At 40.4% G+C, this 17,045-nt stretch overlaps 1 protein-coding gene across 9 annotated transcripts in view; it reads left to right on the forward strand.

The window, feature by feature from the left end:
- lcorl (ligand dependent nuclear receptor corepressor-like) overlaps positions 1 to 17,045 on the forward strand; it is a 132,984-nt gene that overhangs the window by 11,235 nt on the left and 104,704 nt on the right. For 8 of the 9 annotated variants that reach the window (XM_072252965.1, XM_072252966.1, XM_072252968.1 and 5 more), the window contains exon 2: positions 14,425 to 14,490. The exons of the other annotated variant lie outside the window; for it this stretch is intronic. In XM_072252965.1, the coding sequence (XP_072109066.1) occupies positions 14,425 to 14,490 (66 nt within the window). The remainder of the gene's footprint in view (positions 1 to 14,424; positions 14,491 to 17,045) is intronic. 9 annotated transcript variants of the gene reach the window in all.

Here is a 17,045-nt window from a genome sequence, read left to right on the forward strand (position 1 = left end):
GCACCATGTTCCCTTTCACTTGCAACTTCTCAGAAAATTGAGCAGTCCATGACTGCATGCAAAAAGAGCTAAGCTACATAGGCTGTCACATGATAAATATCATTTGCACCTTACAAATTCTGGTAAATGTCCATTTCCAATACAATAGAGCTTAAATTCTTAACTTGGCATTCCCATCACTGGTGCCCTTTCCAATATTCTAGGGTTTACCATTGCCGAAGCGCACATACTGTGATTGTGAGCATGTCAGGAGTGGTTTTCCTATGATGTTGATGCCTTTCGAACATCTGAGGTGCAAGTCATGTGCAGACTGTAATACCATCCTCTAGTCTGAAAGCAGCTCCAATAATAGCTTAGAAGCCTGATGGCATACAGTGGGAAATCTGTCTGCTTAACGGGCACCTCATCCACTGCCTTCACCGTTTATTATTCCATCATCTGTACAATGTCTCATTTGCAAGATTCATTGTAATTTTTCTGATTTACTCTGGCAGCACTTCTTAACCTCTCAAACTCTACCACAAAGGATTTTGATCAGATTTGATATATAGCAGGATGCTATTAAGATTCCTTGTTCAAGTGACATATACATGGAGATATTGTGCAGGGTTTTTCCAAGTTACATCTGCTCCTAGAAGTCCCTCCCATCTGTGGGGTTAACTTCAAAGAAGTTCAGGCATTTGGTTTGCCACCGCCCTGGCTAGTGACGGATACATCCTGCAAAAACGTAAAGATACTGTTAAAATATACCAAGAACTTGTATCGATATAGTGAAGAATAATAATACAACTATGCACTACAGTTTATCAAAGTGAAAATTAAGAGCAAAACTGTTCACTGCGATTTGAATTAACACAGGAGAACTGGAGTTCATAGTTGAAGTTTGATAGTTAAGACTATATGTAGAACTACTAGGACTTGATGTTTCAATCCCTGTGGTAAGTCGGCGCACCCAATGTTGGCAATGGGCTTGGAGTGGTGACAAGGAAGGTAGGTACGTCATTGGGTGGGCACCCTCCTTTGACGTTTCGTTGATAAGCGCACAACGTCTCCAGAGGGCTCAACGCTGCTACCTGGTGTCCCAGATACACCCCCTCAGTTCCATACTCTCCTGTCTTCATCTTGCAGCCCAGTTGTCTTTCCTTTTAATCCAATTGTTGCTTTCTTCTGCATTTGACAAGGACTTGATTGCTTGTTGGAGGGAGTGACCCTTCACCCCCATCTTCAATAGACTGGCCGTAGATGTAGCAGTGAATCCCCTGCATCCCACTTCTACAGGGAAAATCTTGGTCTTCCAGCCATTCTGGGCAGCTTCAGTTGCCAGTTCAGAGTACTTGGTCTTTTTCCTCTCATAAGCTTCTTCGACACCATCTTCCCGTGGTACTGTCAATTCCACAACATATACCAGCTTGGCTGTTGTGGACCACAGGACCATGACTGGCCGGAGTGTTGTAGCCGCAATGTCTGGGCAAAACACAAGCTTTTTTACTAAGTCCACGTCCATTTTCCAACCCAGAGCAACCTGCAGAATGCTTAAATCTTTTGATGTTATATGGTGCTCTGGAGGTTGGCCTGCTGGTGCAAATCGTGTGATGTGGACATTTCCTGCCGATGTTTGTGGGAGAGCATTTGTGATTCGCTTCTGTTCCAAGATTGATGCCAGCTGTATGAGAACTTGGTTATGCCTCCAAGTGTATTGCCCCTGGGTGAGGCTCATGGTGCATCCTGTTAAAATGTGCCTTAGTGATCCAGGTGCTTGACAAAGAGAGCAAGCGGGGTCTTCTCCCCACCACTGGTTCAAGTTCTGGGGTGTGGGTAGGAGATCATAAGTGGCTCTGATGACAAAACTTAGCCGAGATCCCTCCATCTCCCAGATGTCACGCCAGCTGAGTTTCCTCTATTCCAGGCTCTCCTAATTAGTCCAGTGGCCCTGCTTAGCCATTGAGACGGCCCTGGCATGTCGCTCTGCCTCCTCCTGTCTTCTCAACTCCTCCACCGCGAGCAGTCTCTTCTGCACTGATATTGCCTTGTGCCATTGAGGAGCTTTTGGGACGAGCCCAAGACCGGCTCTCCCATGTTGGACTTGGCCAACCACACCCCTGAAGCAAAGAGCAGACTTAGCACTGAACAGCTTCAGATGGAGTCCACTTCTTCCCCGTTGCCACCCGGGGGTGGTGGGGGGGAGCTGCTGTTCGAATAACAGTATCTTCAGTTTCAGTAAGGGTCATGACCAACCTTGCTTTGGTGCATTTGAATTCTTCCACAAGACTTGCAATTGGTAATTCCAATTTGCCATTCCCGTACAGTCCAACAGGACTTGAGCATCGTGGAAGTCCAAGCCACTGTTTCACATGTGTCCTGATCACTCTTTCAAGCTTTTCCACCTTGTTGATGGGGATTTCATACACTGTTAGAGGCCACATGAGTCTTGGGAGTATGCCGAACTGGAAGCACCACAGCTTGAGTTTTCCTGCCAGCAAGGTCTTGTTGATGAGCTATGTACATGATATCCTTTTTGAGTTGTTTAAACTGCTCAGTGTCCTCGAGCTTAACATCATATCATCGGCCCAAGCTCTTCACTGGCATTTCTGAAACAGTTGGGACAGGTGTCCCATCAATCTGAAATCTTCTTTCCGTGACCTGATCTTTGACAATGGAGATGCTTCTGCACTTGCTGGGCTTGATCTTCATCCTTGCCCATGTGATGTTTTGATGAAGCTTTTCCAGGAGACAGTTGTCGTTGGTATTGTTATATCGTCCATTTAGGCTTATATCAGTGGTAACCGTTGACCAAACTGTAGCCCTTCTCCCACAACCCATTTTGAGGCTCTGATAATGAGCTCCATTGCCATACTAAAGTTCAATGAGCAGATGGTGCACCCCACCATGATGCCTACTTCCAGTGGTTGCCACGCTGTGGTGAAGTCTGATGTAAGACAAACTTGCAGATCCTGGAAATAGTGTTTTACCAGATTTGTTATTGTTGCAGACACCTGAAAGAGTTCAAATGCAGTCCACAGTAGGGAATGGGGAACTGATCCATAGGCGTTGGCCAGGTCAAGGAACAAGACATGCAGATCCTTTCTTTCTTAGCCAACTGGATTTGATGCCACATGACGCTGGTATGTTCAAGGCATCCCGAGAAGCCTGCTATGCCAGCCTTTTGGATTGACGTATTAATGAAATGGTTTTGTTTCAGATACTTTGTAACTCTTTGCGCCAACATGCTGAAAAAGATTTTGCCTTCTATGTTCAGAAGGTTTATTTGGCGAAACTGCTCTGGTGGACGAATTCTTTTTTGGGATCAGAACTACCCCCCCCCCCCCCTTCTCCAGGCTTTGGGGATAACTTGCTTTTCCCACACAACCCTTGTGTTTTCCCAAAGGAATTTCAGAACATCCGGGGCGTTCTTGTAGACACAATACAGAACACCGTTAGGGCCTGGTGCTGATGCCGATCTTGCCTTCTTCACTGCCTCTTTCACCTCGCTTGGCTTTGGAGGGCTGGTGTTAAATTGATGTTGCGGGGGTGAGATTGGTGGGATATACCAGCTGGGACAAGTATTGGTTCATAGAATTGCCTCTGGTTAACTGATAATTGCAAGGATATAGTTGAAAAATGTTAACTTCAAGTAGAAAAGGCTGATGCAAAAAAGATACCCAGCCAGGAAGATACCTTTCAGATTGTATAGAATGTAGTCTTACATCTGTAGAAAATCTTCATCTGAAATTGAGTTTAAAAATTGGAGATCTGCAAGGGCAAATCAATGCTACATCAGTTGTAATTTTCTGGTGAGATCTAAAATTTGCTTATAAGCGAAGTGTCAGTAGTTGACATTATGTTGGAAACTAAAAGTTGAGCACCTGAATGGAGATGGCAGCCAACTTGTTTTGCACATTCATTGTAGTTACAGGGGCAGGTCTCCATCCTGTTTTCAGACTGCTGCTGGGACTTAACCATATATCCACGTAGATATCCTACTTTCCAGCACTGAGATTGGGCTGAGCCCAATTAGGGAGGTTGTGTGATTACGAAGACTCTTGGGATTACAAAACTTTAAAATTGAATCTTGTTGAGTCCATTAGGGAAGTTGAGTTTGTTGCCGGCTTCTTGGATCACACTTTAAAGTTTACCTGTTAAGCCTGTGATAAATGTTTCAAGATACCAGCACAGCAGTTGCTGTTCAAAAAATTAGAAAAAATCAGCAGTCAGTATAGGAAGTGGGGAAGGTGGGGAGGCGAGAGTAACTATTTATTATGTCTTTATTGTAAATTTGTTTTTGTTTTATTTAACTAGCCCAATGTGTTACTGAAGGTGTTTATCAAAAGCTGTTTAATCAAGTAGTCATTGCACCTCTTTGGCTGCATGTTGAGACAGATCTTATCCACTGGTCTGTGTCAATCTCAGAAAGGGCTGTGTTTGGGGGCTAAACGTTGTACCCAGAGACGAGGACAGTGTAAGTTGGGTATGTTCCTGTGGTGGGTGAAGCAATAATTTATTATTATGGTCATCTGTGAATTCTCAAGATGTGTTTTCTGGTGAAGGATACATTGAATCAGTTCATGCTAAATGTTTCATTAAACAAAATATTTGTAAACGAAAAAGGTAGGGCAAATTACATGGAGTTTTTGATGCTGTTTTCTGGGGAAAGGGGTAGCATGTTAATTCTGGCAACTATGCCAGTGACTCTTGGGATTACAAAACTTTAAAATTGAATCTTAACAAAACTAAGGCAGTGGTCCCCAACTACCGGACCACGAGCATGTGCTACCGGGCCGCGAGGAAACAATATGATTTGGCGATATGAAATGATATGAGCCAGCTGCAGCTTTCCTCATTCCCCGTCATGCACTGTTGAACTTGAACCCCCCCCCCCCCCCCCCCACCATCAGCCGGCCCACAGGAATATTGTCAATATTAAACCGGTCCACAGTGCGCAAAAGGTTGGGGACCCCAGACTAAGGAATACATTATCTGATATATTTGGGTAGCGGTTTGCTCCCCATCTACTATTGTGCCCAGAGGATGCATTGTTTTTCTGCTGTTTAAAACTGAAATATGTAATCATTTATTTCATTTCTGGTCAGTTTTGCAGCGGATAGGTATATGTCAGCAGGAATTGTAGAGACTATAAAGGTGATAGCACTGCTTGAAAGCATTTAATAATAGGGTAATCTCAGTAAAGAGATGTGAGCAGCTGCTTGATCTGCTTGAAATAGTAGGCTTAATATAAATTAAGTACCACCTTTTGGAATTGGCATTCATGATAGTGTCATTTGTCCTGTATTATGAACTGTTGACCATTAGCATTCATTTTATGGAAAGTGGGTTATTTTGTAAAACTGTTATCGCAGTGTCTATAATGGGGAAATTATTTTTGCTTTGTTTTAAATCAGAAGTAATGTTTTGAACAGGTGTTCTGGATTTGTGCTATACTGATTACCTTTGCATTTTAAGAAGATCCTTTTTTGTTCTAGTTCAAACTTTAATGCTTTGTAGAGAATTTTTGCTATTAGCTTTGTTATGAGGTGAGGGAGAGATTGTTTTCTAGGCCCTATAGGATGGCATTGGCCATGAACATGGATGATTGACTTTCCATTTACCTCTCCACTGCCCTCTGAATACAGATGCTGATTTCTAGCCTAAATTTTTTTAAGGGGGTGGGGAGTAGGTGGTATCTTAATATACTTCGTAAGATATTTAGCAAATGAAAATCTTGGCACAGGTGATAAGGTTAAACTCATTAACACTTTTCTGTAGGCAGAAAATAATCTTTCATTGACCTGTGGTCACTTTGCCACGTACTATTTGATTTTCATCGATGTTGGAGTGCTTTTAATTTTATATTTAGGTGATCCTTTTGTATATCATTGTCTCTCATAAAGATGTTCCTAGTTGGTGGCAGTTTTTCTTTAACCAATGCATGTTGAATTATATAACAATGGCCTGGGCAGTAAATGCCCTTTTTAAACATGAATTTTTACCATTTGATCGCATGTATCAAGCATTGCCTTTGTCATTCCCCCACTTCAGATCTTCATTCTCCCTACTTATCTGCAAAGCAAAATGTATCATAATGTTGCTATTCAGAATTTTGTATTGTTTTCCATGTGCTGTGTTCCATGGCAGATTACATTGACAAGTGAGCTGTTGCATTTTGAGAGGACAAATTAAGGTAGGACTTGCACAGTGAGCGCTAGGGCACCAAGTGAAGTAGAACAGAGGGATCTGGGAATACAGATCCATCATTCCTTGGAAGTAGCATCACAGGTAGATAAGATTATAAAGCTTTTGGCACATTGGCTTTCCTAAATCAGTGTTGTGTACAGGAACTGGGATATTATGTTAAAGTTGTATAAAGGATTGATGACTAATTTGGAGCACAGTGAATTCTGGTTAATTGGGCCATTGGTTCATCAGGGCAGCTGCTTAATTGGGACAGTTTCTAACAAGTGTCAATCGCATGCATTTGTATGGCTGTTAGACACTACATGCTTAGAGCAAAGTTTTTTAATGGCATCAGTTGAGTGTGCATATGTTATCCAATTGGGTTGATGAATGCCAATTATTGGCAGTGGTTTTTGATCATTTCAGACCCTTGGTAAGATGCCACAAAAAGATTTGACATTGGCTGAAAAAATTACCCTACTAAACCTAATTAAAAGCTATTTTTCTTTTACATTCAATCAAAAAAAAGTAGTGTACAATAAATTCCTCCAATAACTATTAGGAAATAGTTTTGTATTACTGTAGTAGTATTGGTGTTCTACTTCGTTCTGTATTTCATTTTAATACATAATTTATGTAGTTCATTTTTTTTAATACTCTACCTTTTTGACTATTTCCTTGAAAAAGGATCTAGTGCTTTCCTGACATATATGACAAATAAACTCTCTTCTGGCTTCCAGATACCTGTACCCGGCTGGGAGCCCAAACTGAGTTTATTCATATGTCCATGAAATTTTGGTTAATTGGGCCCAAATGTGTCGACCCTGATGTGTCCCAATTAACCAGAATCCACTATTGTGTAAAGTTCTGGTACTTGCCTACAGGAATAATGACAATAAGATTGGAACAGTGCAGAGAAAATTTACAAGGGATATTGCCAGGACCTGAGCTATGGAAAGGTTGAGTAGGTTAGGACTTTATTACCTAAAGTGTAGGAGAACGAGGGGAGATTTGATAGAGGTACATATACAAAATTGAGGGCTTATAGATAGGGTAAATGTAAGAAGGTTTTCTCCACTGAGGTTGGCTGAGACTAAAACTAGATGTCATGGGTTATAGATGAAAGGTGAAATGTTCGAGGAACATGAGGGGTACTTCACTCAGTACAACAAGCTGCCAGAGGAAGCGTGGATGCAGGTTCAATTTCAACATTTAAGAGAAGTTGGATAGTAACACGAATGTGAGGGGTATGGTGGAATGGTCTGGGTGGGTGCAGATAGTGGGGTTAGGCAGATTAATAGTTCATCATGGATTAGATGGGCTGAAGGGTCTGTTTTTGTGCTTTGCTGACACTATCATGAAATTTGAGCAGTGGTCTTAAGGACATTCATTGTACTAACATCTATTTTATACCCCTGCTGGATGTGAATTTCAGCCTTGGAAGTAATGCCATAGCCTTTTTTTAAAAAAAAAACTTTCCTTGATTTATGGTTTTAAAAACTATAAACCTTTTTGTGGTACCCTTTTATTAATTAGTTCAAGTTTTAATTGTCATTCAGTCTTTTTTTTAAACAATCACAAGACACTGCTAGATATTACTAGCATCAAGTACTACAGGTTTACCCCATCAGTGAGTTGCTCAATAGCGGTAGAGCTGGACTTGTGTACCATGTCATCTGTTACAACCAACCAAGGAGGAAGGCATCAGAGACAAAGCAAATCATTGTCTTGAATGTGTTTCTTGTGATTACAAGGCCCTGGTAATGTAGAGTACCCCAAGTCCCCTTTACTGGTGGAGGAGCTGTGGTGACCTCGTTTTTGCATGTACCTGGCCCTCATGTCGTGGGTTGCCAGTTGCAGCTGCTGAGAGGCGGGGTGCTAAAAGTAGCACAGCTGGGTTGGAGGTGAGCCTCACCTGTCATTGTTTCTCCAGTGTTCACTCAGTGGCATTTAAGCTGGATTACATTTGTTTGCAGCTGCATGAGTACATAAAGAGCAACTGCTTCATGCTTGTTCTTGCAGAAACCTGGCTCTAGGACAATATCCCATGCACTACCAATCTATAGGCTGTGGCACTTAGGTTATATATATATATTTTTTTTTGTGACTGTATGCTTTGTTATATGTAATTATTTGTGCCTTGTGCTGTGTATAACTGGCACTGTTTTGCACCTTGACCCCAGAGGTATATTTGCCTGTATTTGTGTGTATGATTGAATGGCCACTATAAACATGAATATATTAAATTTAAAACTTGTTAAACTTAATAGGTAGATTGCACTATCCCCAAACATGCTCAGTGGTTTCTGGGGGAAGGGGAGTAAAGTTTCATTTGTTTTGCTCAAGACCAAATTAAGGCTTTAAACAACTGTAAAGTTATTATTGTGAAATTCTAAATGGCAATTCCTTCTAAAATTTCACTTTTGTAATGAATCAAAACAGTTTCTGAAGCAAAAGATGTCAAGCAGGGTAATAGACTGCCACCTGCTGGGGATTTGGGACAACATGCAAGATAGGATAAAGTGGCAGATAACATAGTACTGGAGGAACTCAGCAAGCCAGGCTGAATCTATGGAAAAATTACAGTCGATATTTCGGGCTGAGACCCAACGGCAGGATACTCGAGTGGTCATGTGGAAATTTGAAGTAATATAAACTTAGTACTGTGTAGAGGATTCAGTGGAAATGAAAGGGGCAGAAAATGCCTTTTTCAGCTGCATTTACAGCTGTATTCATCAGAAACGGCATTCTCCATGTTCAAGTCCTCCCTAAATGGAAATAGAGAAGTTGGAGTAAACAATAAGCAGAGTAGGCAAAAGATGAACAACACAAAGAACACAATAGGATTACTACACGGAAATGGGATTCTCCATCACACAACTTTCTGTAAAGGCATAATGTACCTTTGACAAAAACAGCTTTCTTGTGGTTTTACCAGGAGTTGACTAAATTCTAAGCCATCATGCTCATAGCAATTTAAGCTGCTGGATTTTTATGAATTTTATTAGTACTTAAAGAAAATTGTAATAAACAATATTTTGACTTCTAATTGATTGTAGCACTCACAATTTTATCTGAATCCGCAAGCTGGTTAAGTTGGGCAGAGAGGTCGGGTTTCCTAGAATGCTGCATTGGATCAGAGCTGACAGTTTCTTGTAGATCTGTGATTTTTGCACCGTAGAGCCACTATGTTCAGGATTCAAATGAATCTTCCTGACAAATCTGCACCAGGTTAGACATGATTTGGGGAAAAAAAAACAACCCATTTATTTCAGAAGAGAGGAATAGGTATAGTTGCAAGAAAATTTTGCGAATCCTTTACAATTACCTGATTTTCTTCATTAACTGCAAAATGTGGTCTGATCCTCGTCTAAACTAATAACACACAAACAATTGTACTTTTTTTTTGTCAATACTGAGTAACACTTAAAACAATCTCAGTCTAGGTTCAAAAGGAGGTATGTGAACCTCTGGAGTAATGCCTTCCACGAAAGCTATTTGGAGTCATTTATATGAATATATAAATAGGTTACTGACAGAGCCTGTTCTTCTCAAGAAAGATCTGTGTATGTGTATGATGCTGTAATAAAAACAACTTTCAGAGGACCTTAGAAGAATTGTAGAGCTAAATGAAACTAGAAGAAGCTACAAAAGCACTTCTAAAGACCTGAGTGTTCATCAGTCCAGAGTAGAAGAAGCTACAAATAGAAGATATTTAATCCTGTTGCTACTTTCGTTAGGAGTGGGCATCCTGCAAAGATCATATCAAGAACACAATGTGCAATGCTGAAGGAGGTGAAAAAGGAACCAAGAGTAACAGCAAAAGACCTGCAGAAATCTCTAGAACTTGCTTAAGTCCCTGCTCATGTATCCACTAAGAGAAAAAACACTCAACAAGAATGGTGTTCATGGAAGGAAGCTACTGCTCTCCAAAACCAACATTGCTGCACGTCTCAAATTTGAAAAAGACCACCTGGATGTTCTACAATGCTTCTGGGACAATGTTCTGTGGACAGATGAGACACAAGTTGAACTTTTTGGCAGAAATGCACACTACTATGTTTAGAGGTAACTGGGCACTGCACACCAACACCAAAACTTCATCCCAACTGAACCATGCTAGAAGAGCAACATGGTTTGGGGCTGTTTTGCTGCTTCAGGACCTGGACAGCCTGCAATCATTGCGGGTAAAATGAATTCAAAATTGTATCAAGACATTTTACAGGAGAATATCAGGGTAGGGGTCTGTCACCTGAAGCTTAATAGAAATTTGATGATTCAACAAGAGAACTCTAACTTTGCCATCCGTGCTTCAATGAGACGAAAGGCTTCAGCTAACTCTTTCGTCAAAAACTTTTTCGGTTCTGGAGTTTTTAGGTCTCAGTCTTCGTCCTCAAATGCTATCATCGCTTCATCCTTTAAAATTGTTCCGATCGTTGACTGGCTGTAGCCTAACACTTTTCCAATGACGGATAGGGTTTCACCTCTTTCTGATTGCTTTATTATTTCCACTTTATTTTCAATCATGATAGTTTTCCTTTTCTTTGATGCATCACCAGCACTTGCACCAGATTTACGCTTTGGAGGCATGGTTACAAGGGTAAGTAAGAGAAAAATTTAAGCCAAATATGAAGTTACACACTCAACACAGTGCTAACGGCAACGTGATCCGACTTAAAATGGCGGACGGTGTTCCCTCGAGCCGACAAGCCACTGAAGCCACTCAATGTTTTCATGAGCATCACAAAGTAGTGCGTGTGTTCGTTATTGCAAACCATTGAACTTAACTCAAATTTTTAATATAATACGCTTTACGGCAGTCCGTTCGTAAGTACAAGTTGTCCATATGTTGGACATTCATAACCTGAGGACTGCCTGTACACTGGCCTAATTTCAAATAATAATGAGGCAGCCTTCAGAGAAGAAGTCATCACCCTGACACACTGGTGTTAAGAAAACAACCTCTTCCTCAATATTGCAAGAACGAAGGAGCTGATTGTGGACTACAGGAGAAATGGACACAGGCTAGCCCCTACTGGCACCACTGGATCTGGGGTTGAGAGGGCAAACAGCTTTAAGTTCCTCGGCATAAACATCATCGAAGATCTCATGTGGTCTGTACATACTGGCTGTGTGGTGAAAAAGGCACCACACTGCCTCTTTCACCTCAGATGGTCGAAGTTTGGTGTGGGCCCCCAAATCCTAAGAACTTTCTACAGTGGCACAGTTGAGAGCATCTTGACTGGCTGCAACCCTGCTTGGAATGGGAACTGTACTTCCCTCAATCACAGGACTCGGAGTGGTGCGGACAGCCCAGCACATATGTAGATGTGAACTTCCCACTATTCAGGACATTTACAAAAACAGCTGTGTAAAAAGGGCCCGAAGGATCATTCGAGACCCAAGTCACCCCAACCACAAACTGTTCCAGCTGCTACCATCTGGGAAACAGTACCGCAGCATAAAAGCCAGGGCACCAGGCTGTAGAGGGGTGTACTTGGGTTCCAGTGGTTTGTGAGTTCGGCTGATAGCAGAACTTCTGATTTAAAAGGGACATTGGTTTGATGTATCTCTCATCAGCTGCACTCAGTTTCTGTGGCCAGCCACTAGATTTCTGGTCCTCAACCTTGCTCATTTCTTTGTGCTTCAGAAGGGTTTGGACAGAACCTCTTGAAACACGTGTCTGTCATGAAATCTCTGCTTGGAAGAGACTTTGTGATGCAGCATCACTATGTTGCTAAGCTCACTCTTGCTGTGGTGTAAGGATTGGTTTAAAGGTTAAACTGTCACATCTGCCACACCCTCACCTTTTATTTTGGTTGTCCTTCGCCCAGTCTGAGTCCTCCACACTGTTTCAGTTAATCATTTTAGTTCATTCAACTCATGTCATTGATCACTGGCACCTGAATGCTACCTTTGCTTAAACTTGCACTGGGCTAAATACCTACAAAGTAACCATTTTTTATTTGAAAATTGGTCTATTACTTTAATGAAATACCAAAAAATTTTTTTTGGAAAATGTGTTTGGAAATCTAAAATTTCATCTCTTCAACTGACACACTCATGATGAAGATGAAATAAATATTTAAAACAATTTATATTTAAAAAAAAAAGAATCTAGGGTGACAAAGACTTCTGTACAGTGTTATAATTCACAACAGAACATTTGAGGCGAATGTGGCATATCACCACCAGTGGTATAAATCTGCAGTTTATTTTTCATTTTTCCATTTATGTAGATTGATTTAAAAAGTTTGGTTAGTAATGTACTAACATCAGTTCATGTGCAATATTAACACCAACACCAGATTGTCAAAATAAAACAAATGCACTTGTTAATAATCCTGTGGTGTTGGGCTTACTGTATTACTGTATCTGACAGGAAAGTTAAGCTAGATGTATAACATTTGGGGTGCTGTTTTTATTAAAATTACGAGACTGTTGGGGAAAACCACTAATCACCGGTCTTAATTCTTCTAAATAAAATAACTAGTGACATCATTCTGTTTATCCTGAAACTTTGTGCCAAGTAATGAGGGAGAGGTTGCCGCTGATAATCTGGAGTTAAAATACTGCTTCCACTATCTGCCCAGTCTGAGGACTTAACTGATATCGGGTCCTGGTCCCCATCTAACACATGAAACTGGAGCATCTATGACTGCTGTGCACTTAGTTGCAGTCTAGATTTGCGTCTATATGTACTGTTTTAAACTCCAGGGTACTCTGCTGTAGGTTAAGGATTCTTTCACTGTATGATATTTGTATGCATTGGTGGGCAAAGATCTCTTATGCTGGCTGCCATTTCAAAGCAATGTCTTGAAAAGCTATTATGGATTTAATAAATTGTAAACAATTTTTTGAATTGGCATTGCTATCCAGCTTTCATCACAAAATTCTCTTGTGCTAGAAAAGAGCTTGCTATTTAAATTTATGGATTTCAGATTAAGCTGATGCTGCAAATGCAGTGGTTATAGAAAATGGAAGAAAATGCATCCAGGTTTCAAACTTGGCGGAAATTTGTTTTTTTTTCTTAGAATCAAATGTGAATATCTAAAGAAATGCAGTTTGTGTTTGTTTTTCTTGCATGGCTTGCAGTGTTACTTCAGAGTTTTAAACTAAGAAATTAAAATCCTGAATCTCTACTTCTATAACTGAGCCCAAGTTAATTGACTGATCTGCTTGATGCTGCAGAAATGATAAAGATGGATGATAGGGTAGCCAAAAAAAGTTTTGTACATTAGTTGTTTTTACACTGGTGTGCAATTAAATTCCTTGTTTTTATGAAGCTGAATGGACAGTGTAAATGACACGAGTAAATGAAAAGCTTAATATAGGAAGTTGTGTAGCTTGTGCAATCTGGAGTACTGCAAAAAACCCAGAAGTGACAATAACAGTATAACTTAGCAACTCAGAAGAGGTGATTTGGTTCATTCGTCTAATACAGTGAGGAAGAAGCTATTCTTAAGTGTGGACATCTGGGCTTTCAGACTCTTGTATCTCCTTTCAGAATGTAAGAGACAATACTATTATTGTCTTGAAGCAAAGCATCACGAAGATGGACTGAATGGACCTAAAATAGACTCTGCTTGCTACTCCAGTCTCGGTTGGTCCAGAGCACAGCAGTTGCTGTACCAGCCTGAGATGTGACCAGTCAGATTATTACTGTTCATCTGTAGAAGTTCAAGAGAATGCTTGTGGACACACCTAATCTTCTCTGATGACTAACAAAGTGAATACAATGCTGCACTTTTTTAATCACCACATCACGGAAGAGACCAAGTGAAATTGCTGGTGATCTGGATGCCAAAGAACTCGAAACTATCAACTATCTCTACATTACCTCTGATGAAGGCTGTGTTCACCTAACTTAAGTCAACAACTGGTTAAGGGCTAAGTTATCTGACATCATGATTGACGTTCAACATCTTGTTTCTGTACTTGGTCTCACCATTGTTGCTCCAGCTAATAAAAGTAGATTCATGGACTGATACCATTATTAATGGTGCTGCATCTGGTCACGCAGTCACGGTTATACACACTAGTAGAGCAGGGACCTGAGCCACCCTGAAGAGCAACAGTGTTGAATGCCGAGGTTGATAATGTTATGACTAATTCTAATCAACTGTGGTCTGCTGGTTAGAATGTCCACAAGTCAGTTGCAGAGGGGGTCCTGAGGCCACGATCTAGGCAATTATAGATGACCTTTTATCAAAGTTCTTGCACATCTGAACTAACATTTTGATATTTTATTTACAGGGTTCGAAAGCATCTTAGAAGGGCTTTATGGACCAAGGTTACTCAGAGACCTCAGTTTATTTGATGGTAAAATGTGTTTTGTTTTCTAAATATAACAATAGTCATGAATATTGTTAAAGTATACAATTAAACTACTTCAGTTTCTTTTTGTATGGATTTCACTAGATTCCAGCTGAGCTAAAATTCCACTAAGAATTGCAGGTTCTTGATTCCTGAAACATTGTTTTTCTTATCAAATGTGTATTTGAGCAATGCATCTAGCTAGGGCATGTCAATAAACACTTAGCTAATTATATGTGTAATTGACAACTGGCATGTTAATTTTTGACTTCTGTCAGGTAACTGCCTTAAAGTGAAAACAATGGCAGAATTTGAAACAGTCAATGTGATTATTATTCTTTTATTACTATATAAGTTACAATATTTTGCACCAGATATTACATTTTGTATAGTTATTTTCCTCCATTGATATTATGGCAAGCATTTTCTGTCCATACTTTTGTGTGTAAGTTATTAATGACTGTATTTATACTCATAGTAGAACATTTCTACCTCTCTTCCAATTTCTGCACATAACATACAACATTTATTATAACTTCCAGTTCAAATAAAATTCATCTTCCGGAACTTGAAAGAGGGGAAAAAGCTGGAGAATACCTGTTTTCCAAACTTAAATGTTGGACAAATAAAAATTCCATTATGCAGCTCTGAGTTATGTTAGGCAAAAATTGCTAGGATATGTCTGGCCTCAATACTCAGCTGAAAACCTAGTTGAAACTCTGGTTGTTTAGTTAATTGACTTCTCAAATAGAGGGAGAACCATTAAAATACTAATTTCTCTTGAATTGCTCACTATAGTGACAATACTTGATGCATACAGGTATGCAAAATTATTCCAGCCCAAGTTCTGGTATAATTTTGATCCAAGTCAATTAAACCCTTTTTTAAGGTTCTGTCACAACAATAGTGAACAATGTGCAGCAAACCATCATCATCATGTGCCATATTGTATGATGTAGATGATAATGGTCTCATGACCATGATTGTTCTGGCAAATATTTCCACAGAAGTGGTTTGCTATTGCTGCCTTCTGGACAGTGTCTTCATAAGACGGATGACCCAGCTACTATCAGAACTCTTCAGAGATTGTCCAGCGTCAGTGGTCCCAGGGCTTGTCCCAGCTGCTCATACGACCATCCACCACCTCCCATGGCTTTGTGTGACTTTGATAGGGAGGCTAAAAAGGTGCTACGCTTTGCTCAAGGGTGACCTGCAGGCTAGTGGAGGAAAGGAGCACCTTACACCTCCTTTGGTAGAGACATGGCTCCACCCTGCCAACCAATGCAGCAAATAGAAACTGCAAGTACCCTAAAACCTCATTCTTAATGATAGACTCCAACATCCTCCCAATCAATGAAGTCAGGCTAATTGGCCTATAACTTCCTTCCTTTTGCCTCCCTCCCTTCTAAAAGAACGGAGTGACATTTGCAAATTTCCTCTTCTCCCGAACCATTCTAGAATCCAGTGATTCTTGAAAGATCATTACTAATGCCTTTGATGCCACAATTTTTTCAGCTAACTCTTTCAGAACCTTGGTGTAGTCCATCGGGTCCAGATAATTTATCTACCTTCAGACCTTTCAATTTCCCAAGCACCTTCTCCTTAGTAACAGCAACTGCACTCAATTCTGCCCCTCGAAACTTGTATTTCTGGCATACTGCTAGTGTTTTCCACAGTGAAGACTGACGCAAACTACTTATTAAGTTTGTTCATCTTTGGGATGTATCTATCTTGTACCTTCTAAACTCCAGCCATTGTTTTTCTGGCGTCATCCCTGCTAGTGTCACCTTCCAATCAACTTTGGCCAGCTTCTCTCTCGTGCTATAATTCCCTATCCTCCACTGAAATGATACATCTGACTTTAGCTTCTCCCTCTCAAACGACAAGGTGAATTATATTATATCTTATATATCTTATATATTATATTAGTATCAATTCCAAAGAAGAAGCATACAAATTAGCCAGAGAAAGTGGCTCACCTGAGGACTGGGAGAAATTCAAAGTTCAGCAGAGGAGGACAAAGGGCTTAATTAGGAAGGGGAAAAAAGATTATGAGAGAAAACTGGCAGGCAACATAAAAATGGACTATAAAAGCTTTTATAGATATGTAAAAAGGAAAAGACTGGTAAAGACAAATGTAGGTCCCCTGCAGACAGAAACAGGTGAATTGATTATGGGGAGCAAGGACATGGCAGACCAATTGAATAATTACTTTGGTTCTGTCTTCACTAAGGAGGACATAAATAATCTTCCAGAAATAGTAGGGGACAGAGGGTCCAGTGAGATGGAGGAACTGAGCGAAATACATGTTAGTAGGGAAGTTGTGTTAGGTAAATTGAAGGGATTGAAGGCAGATAAATCCCCAGGGCCAGATGGTCTGCATCCCAGGGTGCTTAAGGAAGTAGCCCAAGAAATAGTGGATGCATTAGTGATAATTTTTCAAAACTCGTTAGATTCTGGACTAGTTCCTGAGGATTGGAGGGTGGCTAATGTAACTCCACTTTTTAAAAAAAGGAGGGAGAGAGAAACCGGGGAATTATAGACCGGTTAGCCTAACGTCG

This window comes from Mobula birostris, chromosome 3 (assembly GCF_030028105.1).
Source record: "Mobula birostris isolate sMobBir1 chromosome 3, sMobBir1.hap1, whole genome shotgun sequence".
Lineage (NCBI taxonomy): Eukaryota > Metazoa > Chordata > Chondrichthyes > Myliobatiformes > Myliobatidae > Mobula > Mobula birostris.